The 26,840-nt window shown below is 36.1% G+C and overlaps 1 protein-coding gene across 9 annotated transcripts in view; it reads right to left on the bottom strand.

Annotated features, from left to right (window-relative positions):
- Positions 1-26,840, bottom strand: part of STAT4 (signal transducer and activator of transcription 4) — a 133,059-nt gene that overhangs the window by 26,819 nt on the left and 79,400 nt on the right. For 6 of the 9 annotated variants that reach the window (NM_001197305.2, XM_084998318.1, XM_084998316.1 and 3 more), the window contains 9 exon segments: positions 58-75; positions 629-688; positions 5,039-5,131; positions 5,832-5,990; positions 8,593-8,744; positions 10,496-10,581; positions 12,530-12,608; positions 15,041-15,133; positions 17,491-17,589. In NM_001197305.2, the coding sequence (NP_001184234.1) occupies positions 58-75; positions 629-688; positions 5,039-5,131; positions 5,832-5,990; positions 8,593-8,744; positions 10,496-10,581; positions 12,530-12,608; positions 15,041-15,133; positions 17,491-17,589 (839 nt within the window). 9 annotated transcript variants of the gene reach the window in all.

A 26,840-nucleotide genomic window follows, 5' to 3' on the forward strand; every position in this document is an offset into this window, starting at 1 on the left:
TCTCAGGTAAAATATACTCAGGAAAACCGCAAAAAAATTCTAAAGTAAGTGTCTTACCTGAGAGTTGAAACATTCCTGTAAAACCAAGAAGAGTCTTTAAAATGAGTTATTTAATAGATCTAATAAAAACTTTTCTATGATACTTTAGAGGATAGTACATAAAACTTCATTTCAAGTCTTTATAGTAAAATTTTTAAAGTTAGTCTTCATCAGAGTTCTGATAAATGTTTGAACCTCAAAGTCAAATGTTTGAAGTAGGTTGATATGCTATGTTAGAGAAGTAAATTTAAAAGTTTAAAATTATTCTATAAAATAAGGACAATTCTTTTTTTTTTTTTTTGGTCTTTTTAGGGTCATACCCACAGCATGTGGAAGTTCCTGGGCTAGGAGTCAAATCAAAGCCATGTGCCATAGCCACAGCAACACTGGATCTGAGCCTCATCTGTGATCTACACTACAGCTTGCAGCAACACGGGAACCTTAACTCACTGAGCAAGGCCAGGGATTGATCCTACATCCTCATGGATACTAGTCAGGGTCTTAACCTGCTGAGCCACAACCAGAACTCCAACAACACTTTTTTTTTAGTTATATATTTTCATGTTTCAAAATTTAATGAGAAACTTACTTGTCAATTGATGCTTTCACCTTTACCTGATAGTTTAGTTCTGGTAATTTTATTAGTAGTCTGGAAAGACACATAAATAAAGAATTAAAGATAAAAATTTAAATGAGACTAAAAGTCTTTTTACATTTAATGATTTAAATATATTTATGTATGACAAATACATGTAAAGCAAATTCACATTATCTCCTATCAGTATGTTTTTTAAAAAGTCCAATTCCTCTTTGCTATGTTACAAATATTGACATCAGCCACTTAATAGAACACGTATTTGGAAAGTGTTTCCATATTGCTTCAGTTGATGTATATTGGATAATACATTGGCTAGTCAGAAAAATAGCTAGATATTTTGACTAAAGCCCAAATTTGAGTAAAATGAACAAATATAAGAAAAAAAATTGCAAGTTCATTAATGTAGCTCCATTTTATTCTCATACTATAAAAAATTGTAAGTTTAGTAAAACTAAATATTTCGATGATAACTGTTTCAAGGTAGAATATTGAAAAAGACTAGGACTCTGGTAGAAAATGGAAAATTCTACTTCAAAAGAATTTACAATCTTTAAAGATACTATATTTAATAACAGCAAAAATATTCATAACTAAAAAAAGACCCAAGTTCAAACAAACATGCGATCAAAGGCCAGAATAACAATTCCTATCATTCCTTCTTGTGTCCTTTACTCCTTAGTTTTCCCCGACTCTTCTGATCTATATTCTATGACATATCCTCTCTGTAGGTTCAGTTCAGTTTCAGAGATATTCACCGAATCACTTACTCACTCACTTCTCAGGCACTCATCCTAAGCCTCATTCATTCACTCAGCATGTACTGTGTTTCTCATATAAACCCAGTGTAGCCCCAGGCATTGGAAAGCTGGCATAGTGAAGGTGAGGGAAGGAGAAGAGCAGACGTGGCTGTACATTGAAGGAAGAAGTCTAGCCAAATAGATAGAATATAGAGAATGGTGATCAGCAAGTGATTGGCATTAGGGAAATATAATCACAGATAACAGACAGCCCAAACAAGACAAAAAGAATGTAGCAAAGGTCTCTTTAAAATCTTTCCAGGATTGGTTTCTGTGCTCATGGTATGATAAGTGTATAGCTGTTGGTAGTGAGGGGTAAAGAGGTCATACATATGAAGTAAGACAAGATGTTTGCCCTCTCTGCTTTCCTTTCTATTTCAAGAAGGATATGATTCCCTAAGATGCTAACAAAAAGGGAGTCCCATGTTTTCCCCTTCCTTTGAAATGGGAGGATGGAATACTATGGTAGTGAGGGGTTTTAGGGAAAATCTTGAATGCTAAGTAAAGGATCATCTATCAAGACAGTGGGGAATGGGGTATTGATAAGGAAGGGGACTGAACAGTTAGGTGGAAGAGGAGGGCAGAACACCCAAGCCAGGGACTAATGGTCTATGCCCCCAGCAATCAGTTCTAACAACATGCCAGGTGATGCCCCTTCAGGGACCTCCTCCACTCAGAACTCTCCACTGAGCATCCCCATTCATCTTCCTTTTAGTCCCAGAGAGCATCTTAGACTGAATAAATCATCTATGGGGGTGTCTCAAGGAAAAGTGGGATATATACCATCCTCCTCTCTTATTCCCTTTAGTGTTACAATTTTCTGGGTTATACAGAGATGTGGGGATGAGGGAGGAACACCTTCTGAACATCATAATATTTTAAAAGGGAACCTGGCCTCTGCCTTTTGTTTTTGTTTCATAAAGTCTTGGTGCAAATTTATACAAAGGAAATGATTAAGAATTTCAAGTAGGCTTTCCGAAATGCAAACGAAAGTTGAATGCCTTCCTTTTAAAAATGAACTTCCTAGGTGATGGCTGTTAACTAAACTTGTGGTAATCATTTTGCAATTTATGCATGTCAAGTCATTATACTTAAACTTACATCTCAATAAAATGAAACTAAACTAACATTAAATTAAAATGGAGTTCCAATAGTGATCTATGATCAGGGAGGCTATCATGGGATCCTAAATCACCTTCTATCGCGGTATCACCACCTCTTGTACTAGTCTGGAATTTCAGCTAGTAACCTAGTAATTAGGCATTTAAAGCTTTGGAACTTGGAAGATTGAGGCATGATGAAAATCTTTGAAAGTTTAAAGTCCAACTCATTAAGTGTCATTAGGGAAAGCAATATGTTTTGATTTGTTCATGTTAATGGAAAGGATCAGATACACAGTTAAAGCAACAACAATATAAATATTTTTTCTTTAAATCAGGCACTAAGTAAGGATATGCTGAAAATCATGATGTTGAGAGTTTTCACGGAAAGTCCAATAAGCTAGTTGCTGGGTGATCACAGGTGAAGAATGTGCCACTATATTTCCTGGATAGAGTATTCAAACCCTTCCATAATCTGTCCCCAATCTATCAACTCAATTCTCTCTCTCCCTGCTCCTCATGCTTATAAAACAGTCTCAGGAAGTTATTTCTGTCATCTCACCCTCCCATACTCCTGTTCTCCTTCCTGCTGTTCCTTCAAGGTCCTTCCTCACAGTGATCACAAAGCATTCTCCATGCTTCCCACTCTTCTCTCAAGTCAACCTTTTGAATAATTAACCTCATGTTGTCTGATGTTCTGTTGATTTTATACTTTCATGCTAATAACTCTCATTCTTCATTTTCATGGTCATAGTCTTTACAGGCAGGGCTCTCTTTAACATTTCTGTGGCTATTTACCATAGCTGAGTGCTGGGCAAGCAGGAGGTGCTCAATAAAGAACAATTGAACAATTCTCTAACATGATACACAAAAATAAACTCGAAATATATTAAAGACCTAAATGTAAGTCCAGATACTATAAAACTCCTAGAAGAAAACATAGGCAGAACACTCTTTGACATAAATCATAGCAACTTCTTGTTTGATGCACCTCCCTAGAATAATGAAAATAAAAATAAAAATAAAACAATGGGACTCAACTAAACTCAAAAACTTTTGCACAGCAAAGGAAAGCTTTAAAGAAAACAAAAAGACAACCTACATGGAGTTCCTGTCGTAGCTCATCAGTTAACAAATCTGACTAGCATCCACGAGGATACAGGTTCAATCCCTGGCCTCGCTCAGTGGATTAAGGATCTGGCATTGCCATGAGCTGTGGTGTAGGTTGCAGATATGGCATGGATCCCATGTTGCTGTAGTTGTGGTGTAGGTCAGCAGCTGTAGCTCCCATTTGCCCCCTAGCCTGGGAACCTCCATATGCTGCAGGTGCAGCCCTAAAAAGCAAAAAAGAAAATCTTTGAAAAAGATGCAACCAACAAAGGCCTAATCCCCCAAATATGCAAACAACTCATACAACTCAACAGCAAAAAAACACTAACAACCCAATGGAAAAATGGGCAGAAGATCTAAATAGACACTTCTCCAAAGAATAAAGACCCATGAAGAAAATGCTCAACATCACTAATTATTAGAGAAATGCAAATCAAAACTACAATGAGGTACCACCTTACACCAGTCAGAATGGCCATCATTAACAAGTCTACAAATAACCAGTGCTGGAAAGGGTGTGGAGAAAAGGGAACCCTCCTTCACTGTTGGTAAGAATGTCAAATGGTATAACCACAATGGAAAACAGTATGGAGTTTCCTCAGAAAACTAAATATAGAACTACCATATGATCTATCAATTCCACTCCTTGGCATATATCTGGGCAAAACTATAATTCAAAAAGATACATGCACCCCTTTGCTCATTGCAGCACTATTCACAACAGCCAAGACATGGAAACAATCTAAAGGTCCATTAACAGATGAATGGATTAAGAAGATATGGTATATACACACAATGGAATGCTACTCAGCTACAAAGGAGAAAAATATAATGCCATTTGCAGCAACATGGATGCAACTAGAGATTACCATACTAAGTGAAGTTAAGTCAGAGAAAGACAAATACCATATGGTATCATGAACATGAGGAATCTAAAATATCACACAAATGAATCTATCTACAGAAGAGACTCAGAAACATAGAGACTTGCGGTTGCCGGGGATGGGGGTGGAATGGACTGGGAGTTTGGAGTTGGTAGGTGCAAACTATTACATTTAGAATGGGTAAGCAATGAGGTCCTACTGTACAGCACAGGGAACAATATCCAATGTCTTGGGATAGAACATGATGGAAGATAGTATGAGGAAAAAATATATGTATGTATATTCACATTATCTTACATGTGTATCTATATATACACATTTTTTACATATATTTTATATATATATGACTGGGTCACTATGCTGTACAGCAGAAATGGGCACAACACCATAAATCAACTATACTCTAATTAAAAAAACAGTTGAATGAAAGGCACAATAAGACAAATTAGCCTTAATTACACAGTGGTTGTGGCAGCATAAATATGAAATGATAGAATATATTCTGCCTACCTTAGCTTTACAGTAAACTGAATGAGAGTTTTAAGTACCATCGGCCTCTGAGGGTGGGTTGGCATACATGGCTGTCGTTCAACCACAAATGAGCTAGGTTCAAAGGAAATAAAGTGTGTCATTTGAAAACACTGAACATATTGACAGGCTGAAAACCACAGAGGAACAGGATGCTGTCCTCTTATAAAATCCAAATTTTTCTACATTTAGAAGACATTCAAACCCCATTAAGCTCAAATCTTTCTAAGACTTCTCATAAATAATTACTGGGAGATGGGAAATACCTAAAGATTGTCCCTAAGTATCAACAGTAAATTCTTAATTGTTATACTTGAGTCAAGAATAAAAGCCCCAATCTGTTTTTATCACACTAAACATCCAGTAGAAAGTTAATAGCATGCCGTTTTTGAGCTAGGTATTAGGATTTCTGGTAAATACTAGCATATTTTTTTCTTTAGATGAGATTATAAACATAAGCATGTTTTCCACCCTTCATTTCTTAAGATATGTTCCTGAGACAAAACCCTTGAAATTTTCTTCTTTAAAATATGAAAAAAAGAACTTTTGGTGGGCGATGTGCTTGGCTCATGAAAAACTGAGTTAGCTGGTGGGAAAAGTGTTGAGGAGTAAATAGTGAAGAGTAGAAATGTTTCTGCAACTCTGGAGGTTTTTTCACATCACCCTGAGGCTCACCATGTAACACCTCCCTACCACTCCTTCACTTTAACCCCAGCCAGGGTGTCCTTCCAGCTTCATAGGACTGAGGCATTTAAACGGACAATATTTGACTTACTTCTTAAAAAGGTTGTAGATCAAGAAGGTGACTCTTTCTAGCAGATGTGCTCTTTGCAACGGGATGGGATCACCTTCATATGTCATTTTGGTAGACTGCTCCTCTAATTTCTCCAACTGCCTTCTGAGTTGGAACAGACTTTCTGCCAGCAGTGTAAAGCTATTGAACAGCAAATGACAATCGCAGATAGTTTTTCCACTTAACAATCCACCATTTTACTTATTAATCATAGTTAGCAAATATTAAATCATTATTAATTAGTCACTTGATTCCATTAAAGGTTAGTGACAGTTTATGTTTATTTTCCTAATCCAGTTTTTCTCTAAAATGCATGACAATAAAATAAATAAAATGTAGGAGTTCCCATCATGGCTCAGTGGTTAACGAAACCGACTAGCATCCACGAGGATGTGGGTTTGATCCCTGGCCTCGCTCAGTGGGTTAAGGATCCGGTGTTGCCATGAGCTATGGTGTAGGTCACAGATTCGACTCAGATCCAGCATTTCTGTGGCTATGGCGTAAGCCAGCAGTTACAGCTCCAATTTAACCCCTAGCCTGGGAACCTCCCTATGCCGTGGGTGCGGCCCTAAAAAGACACACACACACAAAAAGTACAGATGCTGTTTCAACATTTAAAAATTTTTACCTTCAGTTACAGATAAGAAATTTTTTAGAAAATTTTGTCACTATCTAGAACCAAATCCCTTTTAATTATCCTTTATAAAAAGGCTATTAGGATTTCCTGTGTGGCTTAGCAGTAATGAACCCAACTAGTATCCATGAGGACACAGGTTTGATCCCTGGCGCTGCTCAGTTGGTTAAGGATCCGATGTTGCCATCAGCTATGGTATAGGTCATAGACACAGCTTGGATCCTTCGTTGCTGTAGCTGTGTTGTAGGCTGGCAGCTGTAGCTCTGATTCAATCCCTAGCCTGGGAACTTCCATATGCTGCATGTTCAGCCCTAAAAAAAAAAAAAAAAAAAAAAAAAAGTCTACTAAACACGTGTATTTTTATTTATTTATTTTATTTTATATTTATTTATTTATTTAATTTTGTCTTTTTGCCATTTCTTGGGCTGCTCCCGTGGCATATGGAGGTTCCCAGGCTAGGGGTCGAATCGGAGCTGTAGCCACTGGCCTACACCAGAGCCACAGCAACGCAGGATCTGAGCTGCATCTGCAACCTATACCACAGCTCACAGCAACGCTGGATCCTTAACCCAATAAGCAAGGCCAGGGATTGAACCCACAACCTCCTGGTTCCTAGTCAGATTCGCGAACCACTGAGTCACGACGGGAACTCCCACATATATTTTTAAAACATGGCACTCACTAAAGGGCAAAGAAAGAACAAATTCAAAACTTTAAAGATACATGATCTGAAGAATGTTTATTGTAAGAATATTAAGGAAAAAAAAACTCAATAGGGGCCCCCTCAACTTATATTTGTAATGAGTCCTAATTATCAGCCAAAATTTTTCAATGGATCTTTCTGGAGATAAGCATCTGCTTGGAGTTTTACTCTCTCGGTGTGGTCTCAGCTTAGAAAGGGAGGTAGCGCTTGGGCTGGAAGTGTGAGGAAGAGGGAGATTGAAAGGAGCAAGGAAGGGGCCTCCAATCAAGAAGAGGCAGAAGTCTCATTAGAATTGATAAGTCCATGAGCCCTGACAGCAGCACTTTCTGCTTAAAGTTTATTCCCCACATAACACTGTGGAAAGAACTGCCAACCCCCCGCTGAATTTGGTATGGGCACCATTATGGGCTATGCTCTCTATTGCTCCCTTTGTTGTTTACCTTGTTTTCACGACAGAGTATAGTGAAGGTTAGAGAATCAAAGTACCCCCACCACCAAGGAAAATTCATAAATTTGAAAAAGAGCCCAATGATTTTTCTTGAGAAGTAGGTCCGGCAGAGCAGAGCTTTTAGTGCAAATGTGCCCAGTTACTACACATTTTCATTGTATTGAATTGAATCCTTGAGAAGCAAATTTAGATTTCAACTGGACGTTTTCCTTCTTTTCCATTATATTTTCTAATTGTTCTTTCACTCAGTTTCACTTTGCACTGATGAAGGGGAAAACCCTATCAACATTTTTTTCCTTTTAATTCAAAGGGCAGTATCTATATACGATTGCGCGCGCGCATGTGCGTGCGTGCGTGTGTGCATAGGCAGGGGAGTCCATTTGAGATCCTTCACTTAAATGCAAAACGAATTACTTTGTTGAAAACACAAAACTAATGGTTAACTCTGACATCTTAAGATACACGTTTAAAAAATGAGATATAGCTTTTGAAGCTAGTGTTTCTTATGCCCTTTAAGAAGAAGTATTTATTGCTGATTTGAAAAATTCATTTGAGCCTTTTAATGTTTTTTTTTATGGCTGTGCTCGTAGCATGTAGAAATTCCCAGACCGGGGATCAAACCCATGGCATAGCAGCGACAGCTTTGGATCCTTAACCTGCTGAGCCATCAGGGAACTCCGGAGTCTTTTAAGATTGATATATTGTATAAGAAAATTAAGCAATTCTTAAGTATTCTATAGATTTCTATAGATGCTTTATTTTTCTTTCCAAAGGAATGAAAATTCAGAACACTTAAATAATTACATGTTTTCAACTGTAGAGTTCCCAGCTGCTAATAAGACATCAATAAACCGAATGAATTGATGTTTGGATCTCAGCCTGCATTCTCTGGCTGAGTGACACTGAAGTTTTGAACTTCCTGTGGTTTTCACTGGAAACTAAAGTCAATTTGCTTTACCAGTTTTGAAGCTGGTCCAGCCCATTGTGGAGTGGACCTCCGATGCAAGCAATTTGCTGCCGCCTCTTCCAGTCCTGCAGCTCCTCCACCAGCATGCTGTTCATTAACAAGTCCGTCTCATTCACTATTTGTGTCATCTTACTGAGGGCTTCCTAAAAACAAAGGTGACTATTGAGAAAATTTTTACAACACATAACCAAAGGCACTCATAATTCAATCTATAAATTGACCTAGGAGGTAATGCCTTGGTTAAAATTTTGACCAAATATTTTACCAAATACTACCTTCTACTTGCCTTTTCAAATAATTTTAAATTATTACAATCAATTAATGTCAAATTAATTAATGTCATGAGGAAAGAAGCATGACCACAGTTACCATTCTCATAGTATCTCATAATACTCACATATCATTTGGTATGTGTTGAATTTGTAACTTCTGTAACAATATTGAATCCTGTAGTAGTAAAAGCCATGCATCAGCTTTTTAAAAAGCTATTTACATACTGAATTTATATTCTTATAAATATGTTCATGCATTTATTTTTAAAGGTACTGACTAAAATTAGAGACTTCCTGTGTTAGTTTTTATTATCACTTTATCTGGGTTTTGGAAGGCATAGTGGGAGAGAATAACTTTCAAAAGCTTAGGGATTAGAAGATACAAATTCCTACTCTGGCTTTGCCCCCAAGTTATATGAATTTGGACAAACCATTTAACTTAGCTGGAACTCGGTCTTCTGTTCTATATAATCAGGGGAATGGACTCAATTATCTCCAAGCATAAAATGTACAGCATCAGTTCCTTATGCATAGAAGCATTAGGTTTATCATGAGTTAAATATCTGCATGTTTAAAATCTGACATGCAACTATTTAAGTTTATAATTAACTTAGAGTGAAAATAAATTTTGCATTTATTTCTGCTTATACAAATTCCTACCAAAAAATTGAAGCCAAACTTTTAGAAATGAACTATGGATTTATCGGTGGCCAGTTAAATTTTAATTGCATCTATTTTCAAGGAGAGGTAAAAAACTAAAATAAAGATGTTTCTCCTCTTTTATTATCTTTATTATTATTATTTTTTTTTTTTTTTGTCTTTTTAGGTATTTCTTGGGCCGCTCCCGCGGCATATGGAGGTTCCCAGGCTAGGGGTCGAATCGGAGCTGGAGCCACTGGCCTACGCCAGAGCCACAGCAACTCGGGATCCGAGCTGTGTCTGCAACCTACACCACAGCTCACGGCAACGCCGGATCCTTAACCCACTGAGCAAGGGCAGGGACGGAACCTGCAACCTCATGGTTCCTAGTCGGATTCATTAACCACTGCGCCACAACGGGAACTCCTGTTTCTCCTCTTTTAAACCATTTTATTGAGTCAGAAAAATGTTCTTCCTCTCCTTGGGAGGAGGTTAGATCGAGTATGTTCAGGCCTCAATGGACTATCCTGAAATCTACAAAAGTTACTTAGCATAATGTCATTTTTCAGAATAGAAACTGGAACACTTATTTTTTCAATAAAATTTTAGTAGTCATCAAGAAATATTTTATTATACATGTTCAGTAGAAACTGTATCAGTCATACTCAGTACAGCAACTAAAACAGTCATATGTAAAATAGTGGCAAATAAAAACTTGTAAAATGTTCATCTTGAAATTAACGATAGCTACAGTACATGTACCACATAGGCAAGATTAGGTAGACTCTAGGTAAAGAAGTCTTCCTTCGTACTCAGAGAAACAGAGCAAACAGTATGGTACTCTTCCTAGAAACACTGACTTTTAGTCATTCAGCATACATGGAAGTGATAAAATCTAAGAGCTTAATGTCAGTAAGATTCGATATAGGAAAAGGAAAAAAAAAAAAAACAGGCAAAAGACTGAATTAAAATTCTTTACTAGCCTTTCTTTTGAAGTCCAGGCTGTTCAGCATTTCTTGCAGAGTCAAAACTTCCTGATTCATTAGAGCGCTGTTCTTATCACCCTGATCTGCAAAGGAAAAGATCAGATTTAGAGTCATCTTCAAACAAAGCTCTCTGCCATCCTAAGATCCCAGGATGCAAAAACCTAAAAGAGGCCATTAGGGATGAGCTTGGAAGTAAATCCCTGACTGTTCATTTTGCCAGGAGGAACTACATCCATGCCTGTCAGAGAAGGGCTCTTTATTTTACAGATCTTGAGAGAAGACCATTCTTCACATCCTATCTGTTTTAGGCAGAGAGGAGAAAGTTTCTATAATGGATTCCTAGATAATTTCCACACAGGACCTGAGCCGAATCTGCAACATACACCACAGCTCACAGCAATGCCAGATCCTTAACCCACTGAGCCAGGCCAAGGATCAAACCCACAACCTCATGGTTCCTAGTTGGATTTGTTTCCATTGAGCCACAATGGGAACTCCTCCAATGTTTTTAAATTATTTCAAAAAATTTTAGAATTACAAAAAAAGGCGCAATAGCACAGAGTTCTTGCACATTCTTCATCCAAGCTTCCTCTATTGTCTTACATAAGCATAGTACAATGTTCAAAGCCAATAGATAAACATTGGTACAACCCTCCAAACTAATATAGACCTAGTAAGAATTTCTTGGATTTCCTATTGTGGTGCAGTGGAAAAGAATCCAACTAATATCTCTAAGGATGTGAGTTCGATCCCTGGCCTTGCTCAGTGGGTCAAGGCTCTGGCTTTGCTGTGAGCTGTGGTGTAGGTCACAGATGTGCCTCGGACCCTGAGCTGCAATGGCTGTGGCGTAGGCCAGCAGCTGTAGCTCTGACTGGACCCCTAGCCTGGGAACATCCATATGCCTCACTTTCGGCCCTAAAAAAAAAACAAACAAAAAAGAAGAAGAATTTCTTCGAATGTCCCACTAATTGTAGCACATTTTAAATGACCAATCCATTATTATTTGCAAATCTTAGATATTGTAAATATTCTCATTTTTCCCTTACATTTCTTAAAAAAATATAATTGTAAACAACTTTAATATTTAACCACAGTCAAATAGACAGCAGTCTTTACATTTTGAAATTTATGCAATTATCGAAATTATGTTTTTGAAAATTTTTTATATGAGGAAATATATACAAGAAAACTTTAGCCTAAAATACTACATAAAAAGCTATATAGAAGATGATTTCAATTTTTTTTATACATAGATATGTATGTATTTGAACATGCAGGAAAAAGGCTGGAAGAAGATATACTAACATTTTGACAGTTTATATCTAGATAGCAGAATTTTGTGTGATTAACTTTTGTAAGGCTTTCTTTCACTTTCCAAATTTCCTAGAGTGAATCACATTCCTACTTAATAATTTTTAAAAATTATGTTTAAAATCCCATCTAGGGGAGTTCCCGTCGTGGCTCAGTGGTTAATGAATCTGACTAGAAACCACGAGGTTGTGGGTTCAATCCCTGGCCTTACTCAGTGGGTTAAGGATCCAGTGTTGCTGTGGCTCTGGCGTAGGCCGGCGGCTACAGCTCCAATTTGACCCCTCACCTGGGAATGTCCATATGCCACGGGAGCAGCCCAAGAAATGACAAAAAGACAATTAATTAATTATTAAAATAAAATCTCATCAAGGGATAATATTAGCAATGTCCTGATCATATTAGGCAATTATTAGTAATTTTCTTAGTTGTGGTAATGATATTTGATTCTATAGGAGAATGTTCTTAATTTTTAGAGATGCATTCTGAAGTAGGTAGGGTTTTCTATGAGCTTTATAACTTACTTTTAACTGGTTGGTAAAAATATATTTTTATGGAAATAAAAGGAGTAAGCAAAATAAATAGTATTCTCCTGAACCCTCTCTTCAAAAAAAAAAAAAAAAAAAGGATAAATTTATCAATTCTGTTAGTAAAGAAGAAACCCCAATCAATCATGTTGCCTTTACATCCCATTGTGGAATTATAGACAAAACAAAAACTTACCCATTGTCTGAATTGTTTTATACCTGTAGTCAAATTCATCTTGCAGATCTTCTAAATATTTGGTATCTTGTTCTGTCATCTTTTTATAAAAGAAAACATATTCTGTTGTTACAATTAAGCATGTCAATGAAACATCATCCATCATCAGTATTTCAAAATGCACTGTTTAAGTCCCATTTGTTTGTTTTTGTTTTTATTGTTATTACTCTAAGAGGTAGATCTGAGAAGATATTGCTGTCGTTTATGTCAGAGAGTGTTTGGCCTATGTTTCCCTCTAAGAGTTTTATAGTATATGGCCTTATATCTAGGTCTTTAATCCATTTGGAGTGTATTTTTGTGTATGGTGTTAGGGAGTGTTCTAATTTCATTCTTTTCCATGTGGCTGTCCAGTTTCCCCAGCACCACTTATTGAACAAGCTGTCTTTTCTCCATTGTATATTCTTGCCTCCTTTGTCATAGATTAGTTGACTGTAGGTGTGGGGTTTAATTCTGGGCTTTCTATCCTGTTCCACTGATCTATATTGCTATCTTTGTGCCAGTACCATATAGTTTTCATGACTGTTGCTTTGTAGTATAGTCTGAAATCAGGGAGCCTGATTCCTCCAGCTCCATTTTTCTTTCTCAGTATGTCTTTGGCTATTCTGGGTCTTTTGTACTTCCAAACAAACTTTAAAATATTTTGTTCGAGTTCTGTGAAAAATGTCCTTGGTAATTTGATAGGGATTGTGAAATGAAAAGACAATCCACAGGATGCGAGAAAATATTTGCAAACGAATCAGCTGACAAGGGATTAATCTCCAAAATTTATAACACCTCCTACAGCCCAAAAAAACAAACAACCCCATCAAAAAATGGGCAGAAGATCTAAACAGACAATTCTCCAAAGAACACATACAGATGGCCAAAAAACACATGAAAAGATGTTCAACATCATTCATTATTAAAGAAATGCAAATCAAAACCACTCTGAGGTACCACCTTACACCAGCCAGAATGGCCATCATCAAAAAGTCTACAAACAATAAGTCCTGGAGGGGGTGTGGAGAAAAGGGAACCCTATTACACTGTTGGTGGGAGTGTAAATTGGTACAACCACTGCAGAAAACAATATGGAGATGCCTCAGAAAACTCAAAATAGAACTATCATTTGGTCTAGCAATCCCACTCCTGGACATCTATCCAGAGAAAAATATGACTCAAAAGGACACATGTACTCCAATGTTTATTACAGTACTATATGCAATAGCCAAGACATGGAAACAACCTAAAGGTCTATTGACAGAGGAGTGGATAAAGATGTGGTACAAACACACAGTGGAATATTACTCAGCCATTAAAAGGAAAGAAATAATGGCATTTGTAGCAACATGGATGAAACTAGAAATTATCAGGCTAAATGAAGTCAGTCAGACAGCAAGACACCAACATCATATGCTATCACTTACATGCAGAATCTAAAAAAAGGACACAATGAACTACTTTGCAGAACAGATACTGACTCGCAGACTTTGAAAAACTTATGGTTTCCAAATGAGACAGGTTGGGGGGGGGGGTAGGGGAGTGCACTGAGGGTTTGGGATGGAAATGCTGTAAAATTTGGTTGTGATGATTGCCATACACCTATAAATGTAATAAAATTCATTAAGTAATTAAAGACAAACAAAAACAAAATGACCAGTTTAGGGCTTCCAATCTTCAGTATTATCCTAGACTAACTATATAGTATCTACACTTTTAAAGAGCTAATTTCCATGAATGTTGAATAGTGCTAGAAGAAGCACTGTTTTTGTTCTTCCATTTTCTCTTTCTGACTGGAAATCTTTCAGCATCTTGCTTCTCATTTCTCAACTCCAAATGTGCTACTAATATCTTTTTTTTTTTTAACCTGAGAATACAGTATTTTTTTCCATTTTTGCTCCATATAACTGTGTTAATGTACGAATGATCTTTTTGCTTTTAAAATCTCCATCCTGAATCATTATAGTTCATGACAATTCAGTTTTAAATTATTCTTCTATTTCTTAGAAAAAAAATACCTATGCTCCCTCTGTGAATCCTGTTCATTTATGTCTTGGAGGTTTTTTTCTTTACTCTTCTCCAAACCTGGTGGTGTTTTTCTGATCAGACACAACAAGATCTGGGCTAAAGGCTTTTCATATAGTATAATCTCATGTGGTCTTCACAATAATCTTTTAATGGCGGTTATCCTCGCTTTTGCAGATGAAGGAACAGAGGTTTAGAGATGTCAAGTAACTTACTTGTCTGAGGTCACACGGCTTCTCATCGATGGAGTCCGGTGCAGAAACACCAAGCTCCAGTAAATTAAAGTTTAAAAGTTTCTCCCAAAGAAATATCTTCTAATAGAAATACAGTATGTGAGAGATTTATCTTATGACAGATTAACCTATGACCTCTGTGTGCACTAACTTTGGGCATATAACAGAAAGGTTCATAGTTAGTTGTATGGGGATAGTAGCTAGTCTTGCCCAGTATCTACAAGAAATCACTCACCTGCACACTATTTTTAATGGCAGCCACTTTGTGCTCCACATTCCTCTGTCTTTCAGAAACTGAAGAACTTTGTAAGGATTTCTCCAGAGGACCCTGGAAAAACAATGTCTTAAAATTTCAATGATGTTGACAAAACAGGTTTAAGATGAATATAGTACACATAACATACTTTGAATTGAGGTTTGGATGAATATGATATGAAATACTCTACAGCCATTAAAAATCATGCTGTTGAAAAATATTTAATGACATATAAGTCATGTTAAGTTGTTACAAAATAGGGCTAATTATAAGACACCACATATTTATGATCTCTGTTGCTTATGTATGTATATATATGTATATTTATTTATAAGTACCTGGATATGTGTATAGACATGTAAACTGAAGTACATGTGATTACAAGAAAACATATACCAAAATGTTAGCAGATGTTATCTTTGAATAGTGAACTTACAGATAATTTTATGGTCAAAACTTTTTTCCCTAATTTTCTATAATAGACCTATATTGCTTTTGAAATTCTACACAATGAATACATGTAATTTAAAAATTAGTAGAGTGAAACTACATTAAATTGGATTTAAATTCAGAATTAAGGATGTTGGATCTGCCAGAATGAGATTTATTTTTACATTGGAACAAAGGGAGTTTGCTAAAGAATATGTAAAGCTATTAGCTTGGTTAAATAGAAAGGCTAACCCAGCTGCTCTGCACCCCATTTTTTGGCCCCTCTAATGATATGTTCCTTACATATAACACTTGCATAGATATATAAAGCTGAGAGTTAGAATGTCAGTAAAACCTTCACCTTACAGTTGGGCAGAGAGGTATGGTTAGAAAGGATGATGACTAAAATCTATAGCAAATCAGTAGCAGAAGCTCAAGTGAAACTCAAGTCCTTGACTATCAATCAAGTGTTCTTTCAACTATATCACATTCTTCAGATAGGTAAAGCGTTTATAAAATTCCCTCTCTCTCATTTTAGTCTCCATTATTTGTATATGTGTGTATATGTATATATCTCCACATATTTGTCTACTGGTTTGAAATCTGCAAACTGATGCTTCTTTGGTGGTAGTTTGTGGTACTAGCAGATTATTTGTGGAGTGATTTTAATGAACATCTTTTCCAATAAACAAATGTTTCTAATTTGGCTGATACTTAACATTTAAAGAAAGCAACATACAACACACACACAATGATGAGAAAAGGGGGCTACAAAAAAGGACAGCTGAGAGTACATAGAGAATATCATGTATTAGTAATAGCATCTCAATTTTCACCCCCCAAAGCACTGAATCAAACTATGTTTACTTTAGAAACTTTATGTTTTAAATTAAACAAAGAGGATACTATTCTTCTTCATCATCTAAGAAATAAGTTGTTAAAACTTCACACTTTTCTAGAAACAACCATAACCTGACAGTAGCTAATCTGAGAATTTTTAATAGCTGAAAAAAGATACTTTTCTTGGCCCTCAAAAATAAACATAGTAATATGATTTACTAAATTATGGATTGTGACATTTGAAAAATTATTTACATGCTCTTTCCTTTTTCTAAGAATTAAATGAAAAAGTATTCCTATTGACCTCATTAATTCTTCTGCTTGTCTTTAGTGGAGGCTCTGAATTCATTCAGCATAGTGGGATCATAGTGGGATCAAACATCTAAAATATGGCACACTGAAACAGTCGACAAGCAAGTTTTTTTTTGTTTTTTTTTGTCTTTTTGCCTTTTCTAGGGCCGCTCCGGCGGCATATGGAGGTTCCCAGGCTAGGGGTCTAATAGGAGCTGTAGCCACTGGCCTATGCCAGAGCCACAGCAACTTAGGATCTGAGCCACATCTGCAATCTACACCACAGCTCATGGCAATGCCAGATCCTTAACCCACTGAGCAAGAGCAGGGTTTGAACCCGCAACTTCATGGTTCCTAGTCAGTCTCGTTAACCACTGAGCCACACGGGAACTCCAACAAGCAAGTATTTATGGGGTTTCTGTAAGACAAAATTCCTGCTTTTATAGTTTGGACTTGTGGGATAGGAAATTGGGAACTACCGAAGGGTTCTGAGCAAGATCAATTCCCAAGGATAAACATTCTGCTGAGGGACGCAGACCCAAATGGTAGTTAGGAATTCAGCTAGGAGGTGGTTACTACATTCCTCAACTGATCCTGTAAGACCATGGACCAGAGTATGACCCCTGGAAAAAGAAAAGGATGTATAGAGAGGATTCTAGAAACAAATGCTGAAGACTTGGAGGTTTTCTCAGTAAGGAGGCAGAGAAGAGGAACTATTCAAACATAATCTGAGGACCTTGATTCTAAGTGACTGGAAGGATGATAGCAACATTAACATTGGTAGAAGATGGTTGGAAAGAAGATGAGAATTTATTTCAGAAAAATTGAGTTCCAGGTGATAACAAGATTATAACTTCAGAAAATATTACCTGAATAGGCATGTTGGCTGCAGCCAATATTCTCCTCTCTTCCCTTAAACAATTTGAAATAACCACGGCCACATGCATTGGATTTCCATGAAATTTTCCCTGAAAAAAAGAGTGACCAAAAACAGCATAAAAGTTTAAATATATACATCATAAAAATCACTATTTGCAAATTAAAAATAATCTCCTAGTAAATAAGTGAATTTTTTTTTTTTATGGCCGCACTTTCAGCATATGGAAGTTCCTGGGCTAGGGGTTGAATCAGAATTGCAGCTGCCAGCCAACATGGGATCTGAGATATCTCTGTGACCTACACCATAGCCTGCAGCAACGCCAGATCCTTAACCCACTGAGTAAGGCCAGGGATCAAACCTGCATCCTTGCAGAGACATCAGGTACTTAACCCACTGAGCCACAAGGGCAACTCCAGTAAGTGAAATTACTTGGGATTTGTTTCAACAATCTATTCTAAAGCTGCAGAAACTTATATTCCAAATGTAGATTCCTATGTGGCACATTGCTTTACCTCCAAAAATTATTTTTAACACTTAAAAATGGTTCTGAGCATCTCTGTAGGAAAGGACCTGAACATATACTCAGGAGGATTAATTTACTATAGGGTTAGGGTAAGTTTTACAAGAATTACTTCTTCGTAAATCTCTATGAACCAGATTGTTCAAAGTTCTTCACTTGTTAACTCTGTACTTCATGGTTTGCTTAAAGCATGTTTTTGGTCCCTGTTGGGTGCTGTTCCTGTCAAATAGCTCGTAACTACATCAGTATGCCAGAGTGAAACCTTAGCACACACGTTTCAGCAACAACCCTTTTACAACATGTATGCATATACATTTTATCACCAATGCTAATGGTGCAGATATTGTAAATTGGTAGCCTGTGGGCCAGATCCAGCCATTAGTTTTGTTGTGTAAATTGAAATACTGCAATCCCTTCAGGGGAGCATATGCTACCTACCCATAGCTGCCATAGCGTCCACTACTGAGTGACCCAGGCACTCTTTTACTTTACCTGCCTTTTCTTGGTTTACAGGACTAATTTGAACAATACCATCATTTGAGTCGGTAGTGTTAAATTCCTTTGTTACTAGCCCTTTCCAAGGCAGAATTAATAGGAAGCACAATAAACAGGAACAAATGCATTTATTTAGTTTCCCTCTGCCCTCCTCTCTGAAGGAGGTGCTACTTATCTATGAAACAGCCAAAAGGTCAATAGCAGAAAAGATAAAATAATAATCCACAAGTGGAAAATTAATAATTAATCAAAAATAGATTATAGAGACTAGTAAATGAAAAGGCCTTCCTAGGAAAGAAATGAGATTATTGGTTGTAAACATTTTTATGGCCTGATCACTGCCAATATTTATTAGATGATGCATTCTAACTGACACTTCTACTTGTAAAACTAGGGTAAACGCCAAGTATCTGAATTCCTGCTTTTCCATATTCTATAGCTTTCAAAATATTTTCGTCCTTCAAATCAGAAAACTCTAAAAGGAAACGAAAGCAAAAATGAATTGACACTAACTCTTAAAGAAATTAAAATGATCCTATTTATTAAGTAGGGGCACCAAATTTCTGATTTCTACATGCTGACAATTTCGGATTCTCCCTAGTTAGAATTTGTTCCTGTTGTTAAATTTTCCTATCTATTGAGGTTTTTGCCATATACCGTTCATTTAACTCTCTAAGAAAAGCTGTGTTCTAATTGTGCCTTAAATTTATTTTAAAAATAATCCACTGAGAAAAATAAAGGGCTTCTCCCAGGGCTACTTTTGAGGCTGTATTTATGCAAACTTGAAAGTGCTTCCCATCCAAAATCAGGAGTTCCTCTAAGATCCCAAGAATCACCACTATTTGTCTTTGTTGTTCCTTACTATTATAGCTCATTGTTGATTGTTCAGGTACTATCTTTCAACATTTCTCAGCTCCTTTGTCTACATTTTTTCATTTTCCTTTCCTACTTGAACTTCTTTTGGCTTTGCTTTCAGATTCTCTTTCCCCCTTGTCTTGTGAAGTTAAACTACTCATTTTTTCTCCTTCGTTAAGAGCAAAGAATCACCATTGTTTTTCTCCAGACCACCTTTTCACTTTCCTTTTGCATTTTTCCTAACTTAGTCCCTCACTCAAACATGAGACAAAAACATCTTATGGAAAAATTGATCACTATAGATTCAAAACCAAATTAGTACCTTTTTATGATCAGATAATTTATTGTTTTTTAATTTTTATTGAAATACAGTTGATTTACAATGTGTTAGTTTCAGATGGACAGCAAAGTGATTCAGTTATACATACATACAAATATATATATATATATATACGTGTGTGTGTGTATTCTTTTTAAGATTCTTTTCCATTACAGGTTATTATAAAATATTGACTGTAATTCCCTGTGCTATACAGTAGGTCCTTATTTTTTTTTATCCATTTTATATATAGTAGTGTGTATCTGTTAATCTCAAAATCCTAGTTTATTCTGCCCTCCCCCGCTTCCACTTTGGTAACCATAAATTTGTTTTCTATGTCTGTAAGTCTCAAATTAGCACTTTTAATTTTAATATAAAAGATATATTTATGTTTACCTTTCAGTAGTTACCATTTATATGCAGCATGGACCCCCCCAAAAAAAAGCAGCAACAACAACAGAAATTTTTAAAAAACCCATCCCTAGGTGCTTGGTGGTAAGAGGAAGGAAAGAAGGGAAACTGCTCTTTTTTATTATGTGTCTGTCTCTCTAATGTGTACATATTTCAAATATCTTCTACTCTGTGGCTTTTCACTATCCCCTAGTGTCAATAAATAGAAGTTTTAATTTTAGTAAAGTCAAATTTATTAATTCTTCTGTTTATGGTTAGTGCTTTTAATGACTTAAGGAATCTTTCCCTACATTCATTGAGGTGTCTTCCTATATATGTATATTTTAAGTCTTTAGAATTTTGCCCTTAGTTGTAATTCACTTGGAGCTTAAAATAACAAGAGGTGGCTTTCACTTTTTTCTACATGAATATTCAGTTCCAATAACATTTATTAAACATTCTGTTCTTTCAACACTGCTCTGCTGGGCCGACTGTCCTAAATCAAGTGCTCATATGTGGATGGGTTCGTGTCTGTCTCAATTCCATCTTATGGTTCTGTCTATCTCTGCTCTATCAAAAGGCTGTCTTGTTATTAGAGCTGTATAATAATTTTATTTCAAGTAGATTAGGTTTTCTTTGCATTTCCATATAAATTTTAGAGTCATTTGTCCAGCTACACACGTATATACACGTAACCATATTGAGAATTTGAATGGTACTAAAACTTTAGATACCTTTGGGACACTTAGCATCTTTACAACTGTGTTCTATTCATTTAGGTCTATCGCTCTACTAAGCATTATAAAATTTTCCACAGGATTTTACACATTTTTTATTATGTTTATTTCTAGGTAATTGGTATTTTTGATAATGGAATAAATGTTATCTTTCTTTCCTAATTGTTTTCATTGATATGTAGAAATATATTTGACTTTTGCTTTTTAAATTTTTTTATTTTTATTTTTTAATGATTTTAATTTTTTCCATTATAGTTGGTTTACAGTGTTTTGTCAATTTTCCACTGTATAGCAAAGTGACCCAGAAAGACACACACACACACACACACACACACACACACACACACACACACATATATACATTCTTTTTCTCACATTATCCTCCATCACGTTCCATCATAAGTGACTAGATAAAATTCCCTGTGCTATACAGCAGGATCTCATTGCTTATCCACTCCAAATGCAATAGTTTGCATCTATGAACCCCAGACTCCCAGTCCATCCGACTCTCTCCCCCTCCCCGTGTGGCAACCACAAGTCTGTTCTCCAAGTTCATGAGTTTCTTTTCTGTAGAAAGGTTCATTTGTACCGTATACTAGATTTCAGATATAAGTGATATCATATGGTATTTGTCTTCCTGACTTACTTCACTTAGTATGACAATCTGTAGTTGCATTCATGTTGCTGCAAATGGCATTATTTTTTTCTTTTTTAAGGTTGAGTAGTATTCCATTGTATATATACAGTACATTGTATGTACTGTATCTTCTTAATCCATTCATCTAATATTTGACTTTTATATATTGACTCTGAATTCAGCAACTTTGCTAAGCTCTTACTAATTCTAAAAATGTAACATCTCATCATTTAAAATTTATCAGAAGATTCTTTAAATTTGCTGCAACACAAATCATATCTTGTACGAATATTAACAACATGTTTTTCCTTTTCATTCATCTAATTTCCATCAGGGTTTCACCTTTTCCCTATGACTTATTTAGAAATGTATTGGTTAATATTCAAACAGAGATTTTTCTCTTTATCCTTATTTTTTGTACTGATTTTTCAAATAAATTTTAAAATTCTGATCAGATGTTCTGAATGATTTCAATCACTTAAAATTTATTGAGACTTCCTTTGTGGCCCGGCATGCGAACCTTTTATAAATATCCCATGTTAGGAAAGAATGTGAATTGTGCAGTTGTTGGTACAAATGTGTTATAAAGATTCATTAATCCAACTTTGTTAATTGTTTCTTCAAATTTTTACATCCTTGCTGATTTTTTTGGCCTAATTTTATCAACTATTGGAAGAGGCATGTTAAAATCTACTTTGTGAATTTTTCTTCTTGTTGTTCTGTTATACATATTCAGAGTTGTTATATATTACTAGTCAGTCAAATCTTGTATTACTATGAACTGACCTTTATCTTTAATAATGCTTTTTGCCTTGAAACAAAAATATAAACTATGACACAATGCTTATTATCACTTAGAATTTTTATTTTGTCCTTCCTGAAAGAACTCTTTTGATTAATTTCAACATATATATAGATATCTAAAGTCACATATTGACACTTCACTTATAAAAGGATAAATATAAAGGAAATAAATTGGTTAATGTATGCCTAAAACTTGTTCACATATTTACAGTTCAACTTTTCTATATCTCTTTTCAACTTAGACTCATTGTAATCCATGTTTTTTTTTTTTCCATAAAATAATGTCCCCTGGGCCATCAAGAAAGTCAGTGATGTAGCATTTCTTTAAAATGTGCACCACTATTACCTCTATTCTGTAAGTTTTGATGTTATCACTTTTTTTCTTTTACCAGAAGTTCTCAATAGAAAGTTTTCAGACAAGTACCAAGGTTCACTCACATTTCTTCTGCAAATGGTCCTGAAATGGTTTGATGACTAAAGTTTTGAGGGGTTGCAGTGGCCTAGTCGTGCCATCATGATTAACAACCACATCGCCATACTTTTTTTATTTTTATTTAATATTTATTTATTTAGGGCCACACCCACAGCATATGGAAGTTCCCAGGCTAGGGGTTGAATTGGAGCTACAGCTGCTGGCCTATGCCACAGCCACAGCAATGCAAGATCTGAGTTGAGTCTGCAACCTATACCACAGCTCACTGCAATACCAGATCCTTAACCCACCTGAGTGAGGCCAGGGATCGAATCTGCATCCTCATGGATACTTGTGGTTTGTTACCACTCCTCACCACACTCACAGATGAAAATGTTACATAACTATTCAAGTATTTGTCCATAAAATCACTGAGAACTAGAAAATACAGCAGGTTCCCAGATGTCTGCTCAAGAAGACATTCAACTAGTCCTCTGTCAGCTCAACCATCATCTGTACTATTTTGGTTCACTCCTAATAACATCTTTGAAGAAGTTCTGGTTATATTTTATTTTTTTGTCTTTTTGTCTTTTCCAGGGCCACACCCAGGGCATATGGAGGTTCCCAGGTTAGGGGTCTAATCGGAGCTGTTGTCACCAGCCTACACCAGAACCACAGCAAAGTGGGATCTGAGTCACATCTTCGACCTACACCACAACTCATGGCAATGCCAGATCCTTAACCCACTGAGCGAGGCCAGGGATCAAATCCTCAACCTCATCGGTTCCTAATCGGATTTGTTAACCACTGCGCCACGAGGGGAACTCCAAGAAGTTCTGATCGCTAAACACCGTTTATAGTTTAAATGAAATGCGTTGGTAACTTTAGCAATTGGCACTTAGGTATAAGATTACAGTGATATACTGCTTTTCATAATCCAAACTCATACTCTTGATTTCTTTTTAAAGATCCCTTTGTGGGGCTCCCTATGGCTTAGCAGATTAAGGATTCAGTATTGTCACTGCAGCAGCTGGGGTCTATACTGTAGCACTGATACAATCCCTAGCCTTGGAACTTCTGCCTACCTCAGGTGTGGCCCCAAATTTTTTTTAATTTTAAATATTTTTTAGTAGATGCAAATTATTACATTTAGAATGGATAAGCAATGAAGTCCTACTGTGTAGCACAGGCAACTATATCCAGTCTCTTGGGCAAGAACATGATGGAAGATAATATGAGAAAAAGATTATATATATACACACACACACACACACATACGAATGACTGGGTCGCTTCACTGTAGAGCAGAAATTGGCACAACATTGTAAATCAACTATACTTTAATTAAAAAAATCCTTTTGCATTGACAGTGCAATTTTAAGTTGTGTCAAAGAAAACCAACTTTCCTGCCCAGCATTACCCATTTGATCAAACACAAATTTTAATTTTTCCTTGGTGGAATCATGTTGGAAATTAAGTGCATTCTGTTAAAAAATCAGCAGGAAGTTTCTAATAAATGGATATTGCACCCCTTAATGATAATCCTGTGCAGGGCATGATTAATTTACTCCAATCTCCCATTATGCAGAGATTTCATTCATCTATTGTGAGGAATTTGACCATTTCTCTTGCCAGTATTGCTTTGTGTAGGATAGACAATTCTTTTGCATGAATCTCAGTAATAAAATATAACAGAACTTCTACTGTGGGCATATTCCTTCCTTTCTTATATCCTATAAAGCCCTTTATTGTTGCTTTCTAAGAAAATATGGAATTTAGGATCATCCATCTAGTGACAAATAACTTGCTTAACAAATATCAAATTCATACGTTGCTGATTTGTTCCTGCCCCATTCTGTACACACGAAAACTATTTATTTCAATCCTAAATCATAGTATTCTACTGACAACACTTAAGTATCAATTACATTCAATGTGTTGTGCCAACAATGCACATAATTCAACTTAAGTGACAACAACACAAATAACTATGATCCAACTTCACATTATAGGAAATGACAATGACATTGTAATTGATACCTGACAACAGCAATTAAGAGATGCTATTGATTATAAGACTCATTCTGATATCAGAGATGTTAAAATGCAGAAAAGGTTATCTTAGAATCAACCAATATGCTATTTTATTCTTTTTGCTACTTTATGTTAAGTTCCTTGGCTTTCCTTCAAATTCTTCTACTGCCTTGCAACCAATTTTTAAATTTAACTCGTCACTGAAGAGGGACTAGTTCATCTGCTCTTTTTCTTTTAGATGGCCTAAGGAATACCAGAATCTAAGTAAAGGAATTGATGATAAGGCTTTCTCAAAATAATCTCCTCCATTCAAGTGGCACGAAATCTGGGACTTCACAGCTAGACTTTCACTTCTCTGAGTTCCTTCCCCTTTAAAATGCAAAGATGTAAGGGAAAGTTAATACTACACTTAATTCATTTCCTCTGCATTGTGAAGGATTTATCAGACATGTTCTCTGGCTACAGTGACCTGGCACCTGCAGGATGAGAATAAAGGGTCCCAGGGAAAATAAATGGAGAAATTTTGGGAGAGCCTTGAAAGAGGAAGGTAATAGTAACCAAATGGGATGTCGGATTCTGAAGAAACGTGTAACCAACAACTGTCTGAGCTTGGTATCCTCTAGAAGCTAACCTAAAGGAAGGAGTCCAGTGTAAGAAGAATTACATAATTGGGAGTTGATCCAAAACCCCTCCCACAGTTATGGGAATGGATAAGTGAGATGAGGAAGAGAAGGCATCCAGTAAAGGGTGTGTTATCAAGCCATTGGCTATGATGTGTTGGAAACCCTGGGAATAAGTTAGAAAATGTTACTTGGAGTTATCTACCCAAGGTCTTTGGGAACTGAAGTATTTTTGCACCAGTTCTCGTTATTATCCCTAAAGCAAAAAGACACAGATGTTGGCATCTGTAAGTCCACTCGATGGAACTAAAATGATAAAGCCTGAGGGGACATGGGCAGGGCAGCCCCTTCCTCTGCTAAACCAGCTCTTCTCCTAACCTCAGTTTGAGAAATATTCAACTTCTCATTTTTTAAACTGCCTACAACCAAACTGCACTCAAATGTTGATATTTCTTCTTTCATGGAATCTACAGGATATGAAGCAGTTGTCTCCAATTACTGAGTAAAATGTTTTCATTCACACTTTTATTGGCAATCTGCGATTGACTGCAGAATCCTGGCTGCCAGCTAGCTCTCTCTCCATTATTCTAAATACTGCTACTAAATCATTTTTATCCTTGCCCCTTGCCAGGGTCAAACACATTGGCCATGATAACATGCTCTTAGCTTCAGCCTCTTATTATTTCCTTCTCTTTGTTCTGAGCACACAATTTTTCTTAATGGGTTCTTTCTAACATTTCCTCACTAGAATTATAAGGATATATATACGGTGGGGGAAAATGGCTAAAATTGAAGAAGAACTAATCTAGTTGTCTTAAGGCTGACTTAAATGTAGAATGGTCAATCTAACAGATTTAAAAAGCAATTATCTTTCATGATAATTAAAATGGCAATGAGGTACACGCTAGGTTAAAATTCAAAACACTGACCATACCAAATGCTGATGAGGATACAGTGCAACAGGAACTCTCAAATGGCACAACCGTTTTGAAAGGCAGTTTGGCAGTTTCTTACACAGCTAGAAATACTCTTATCATATAATTCAGCAGTTATGCTCTTACATATTTATCCAAATAAATTAAAAGATTATGTCCAGTACAACCAATATTGAAAAACATTATGGATGTTTGTCAGTAAACTAAATATAGAATTACCATATGATCTAATGATCCAACAATTCTACTCTCTCTATATATATATAGATATATACACATACACACACATCTGGATATATATATATATATATATATATATATACATATATATATATATATATATATACATACATATATATATATATATAGACAAAACTATAATTCAAAAAGATACTTGTGGGAGTTTCCATCATGGCTCAATGGTTAATGAACCTGACTAGTATCCATGAGGATGTGCGTTCAATTTCTGGCCTCACTCAGTGGGTTAGGGATCTGACATTGCCATGAGTTGTGGTGTAGGTCACAGACGTGGCTCAGATCCGGGGTTGCTGTGGCTGTGGCGTAGGCCAGCTGCTACAGCT

Source organism: Sus scrofa, chromosome 15, assembly GCF_054392235.1.
Source record: "Sus scrofa isolate SSC_HxYL_T2T_F1_AM1 chromosome 15, Sscrofa_HxYL_maternal_Yorkshire_Landrace_v2.0, whole genome shotgun sequence".
NCBI classification, from domain to species: Eukaryota; Metazoa; Chordata; class Mammalia; order Artiodactyla; family Suidae; genus Sus; species Sus scrofa.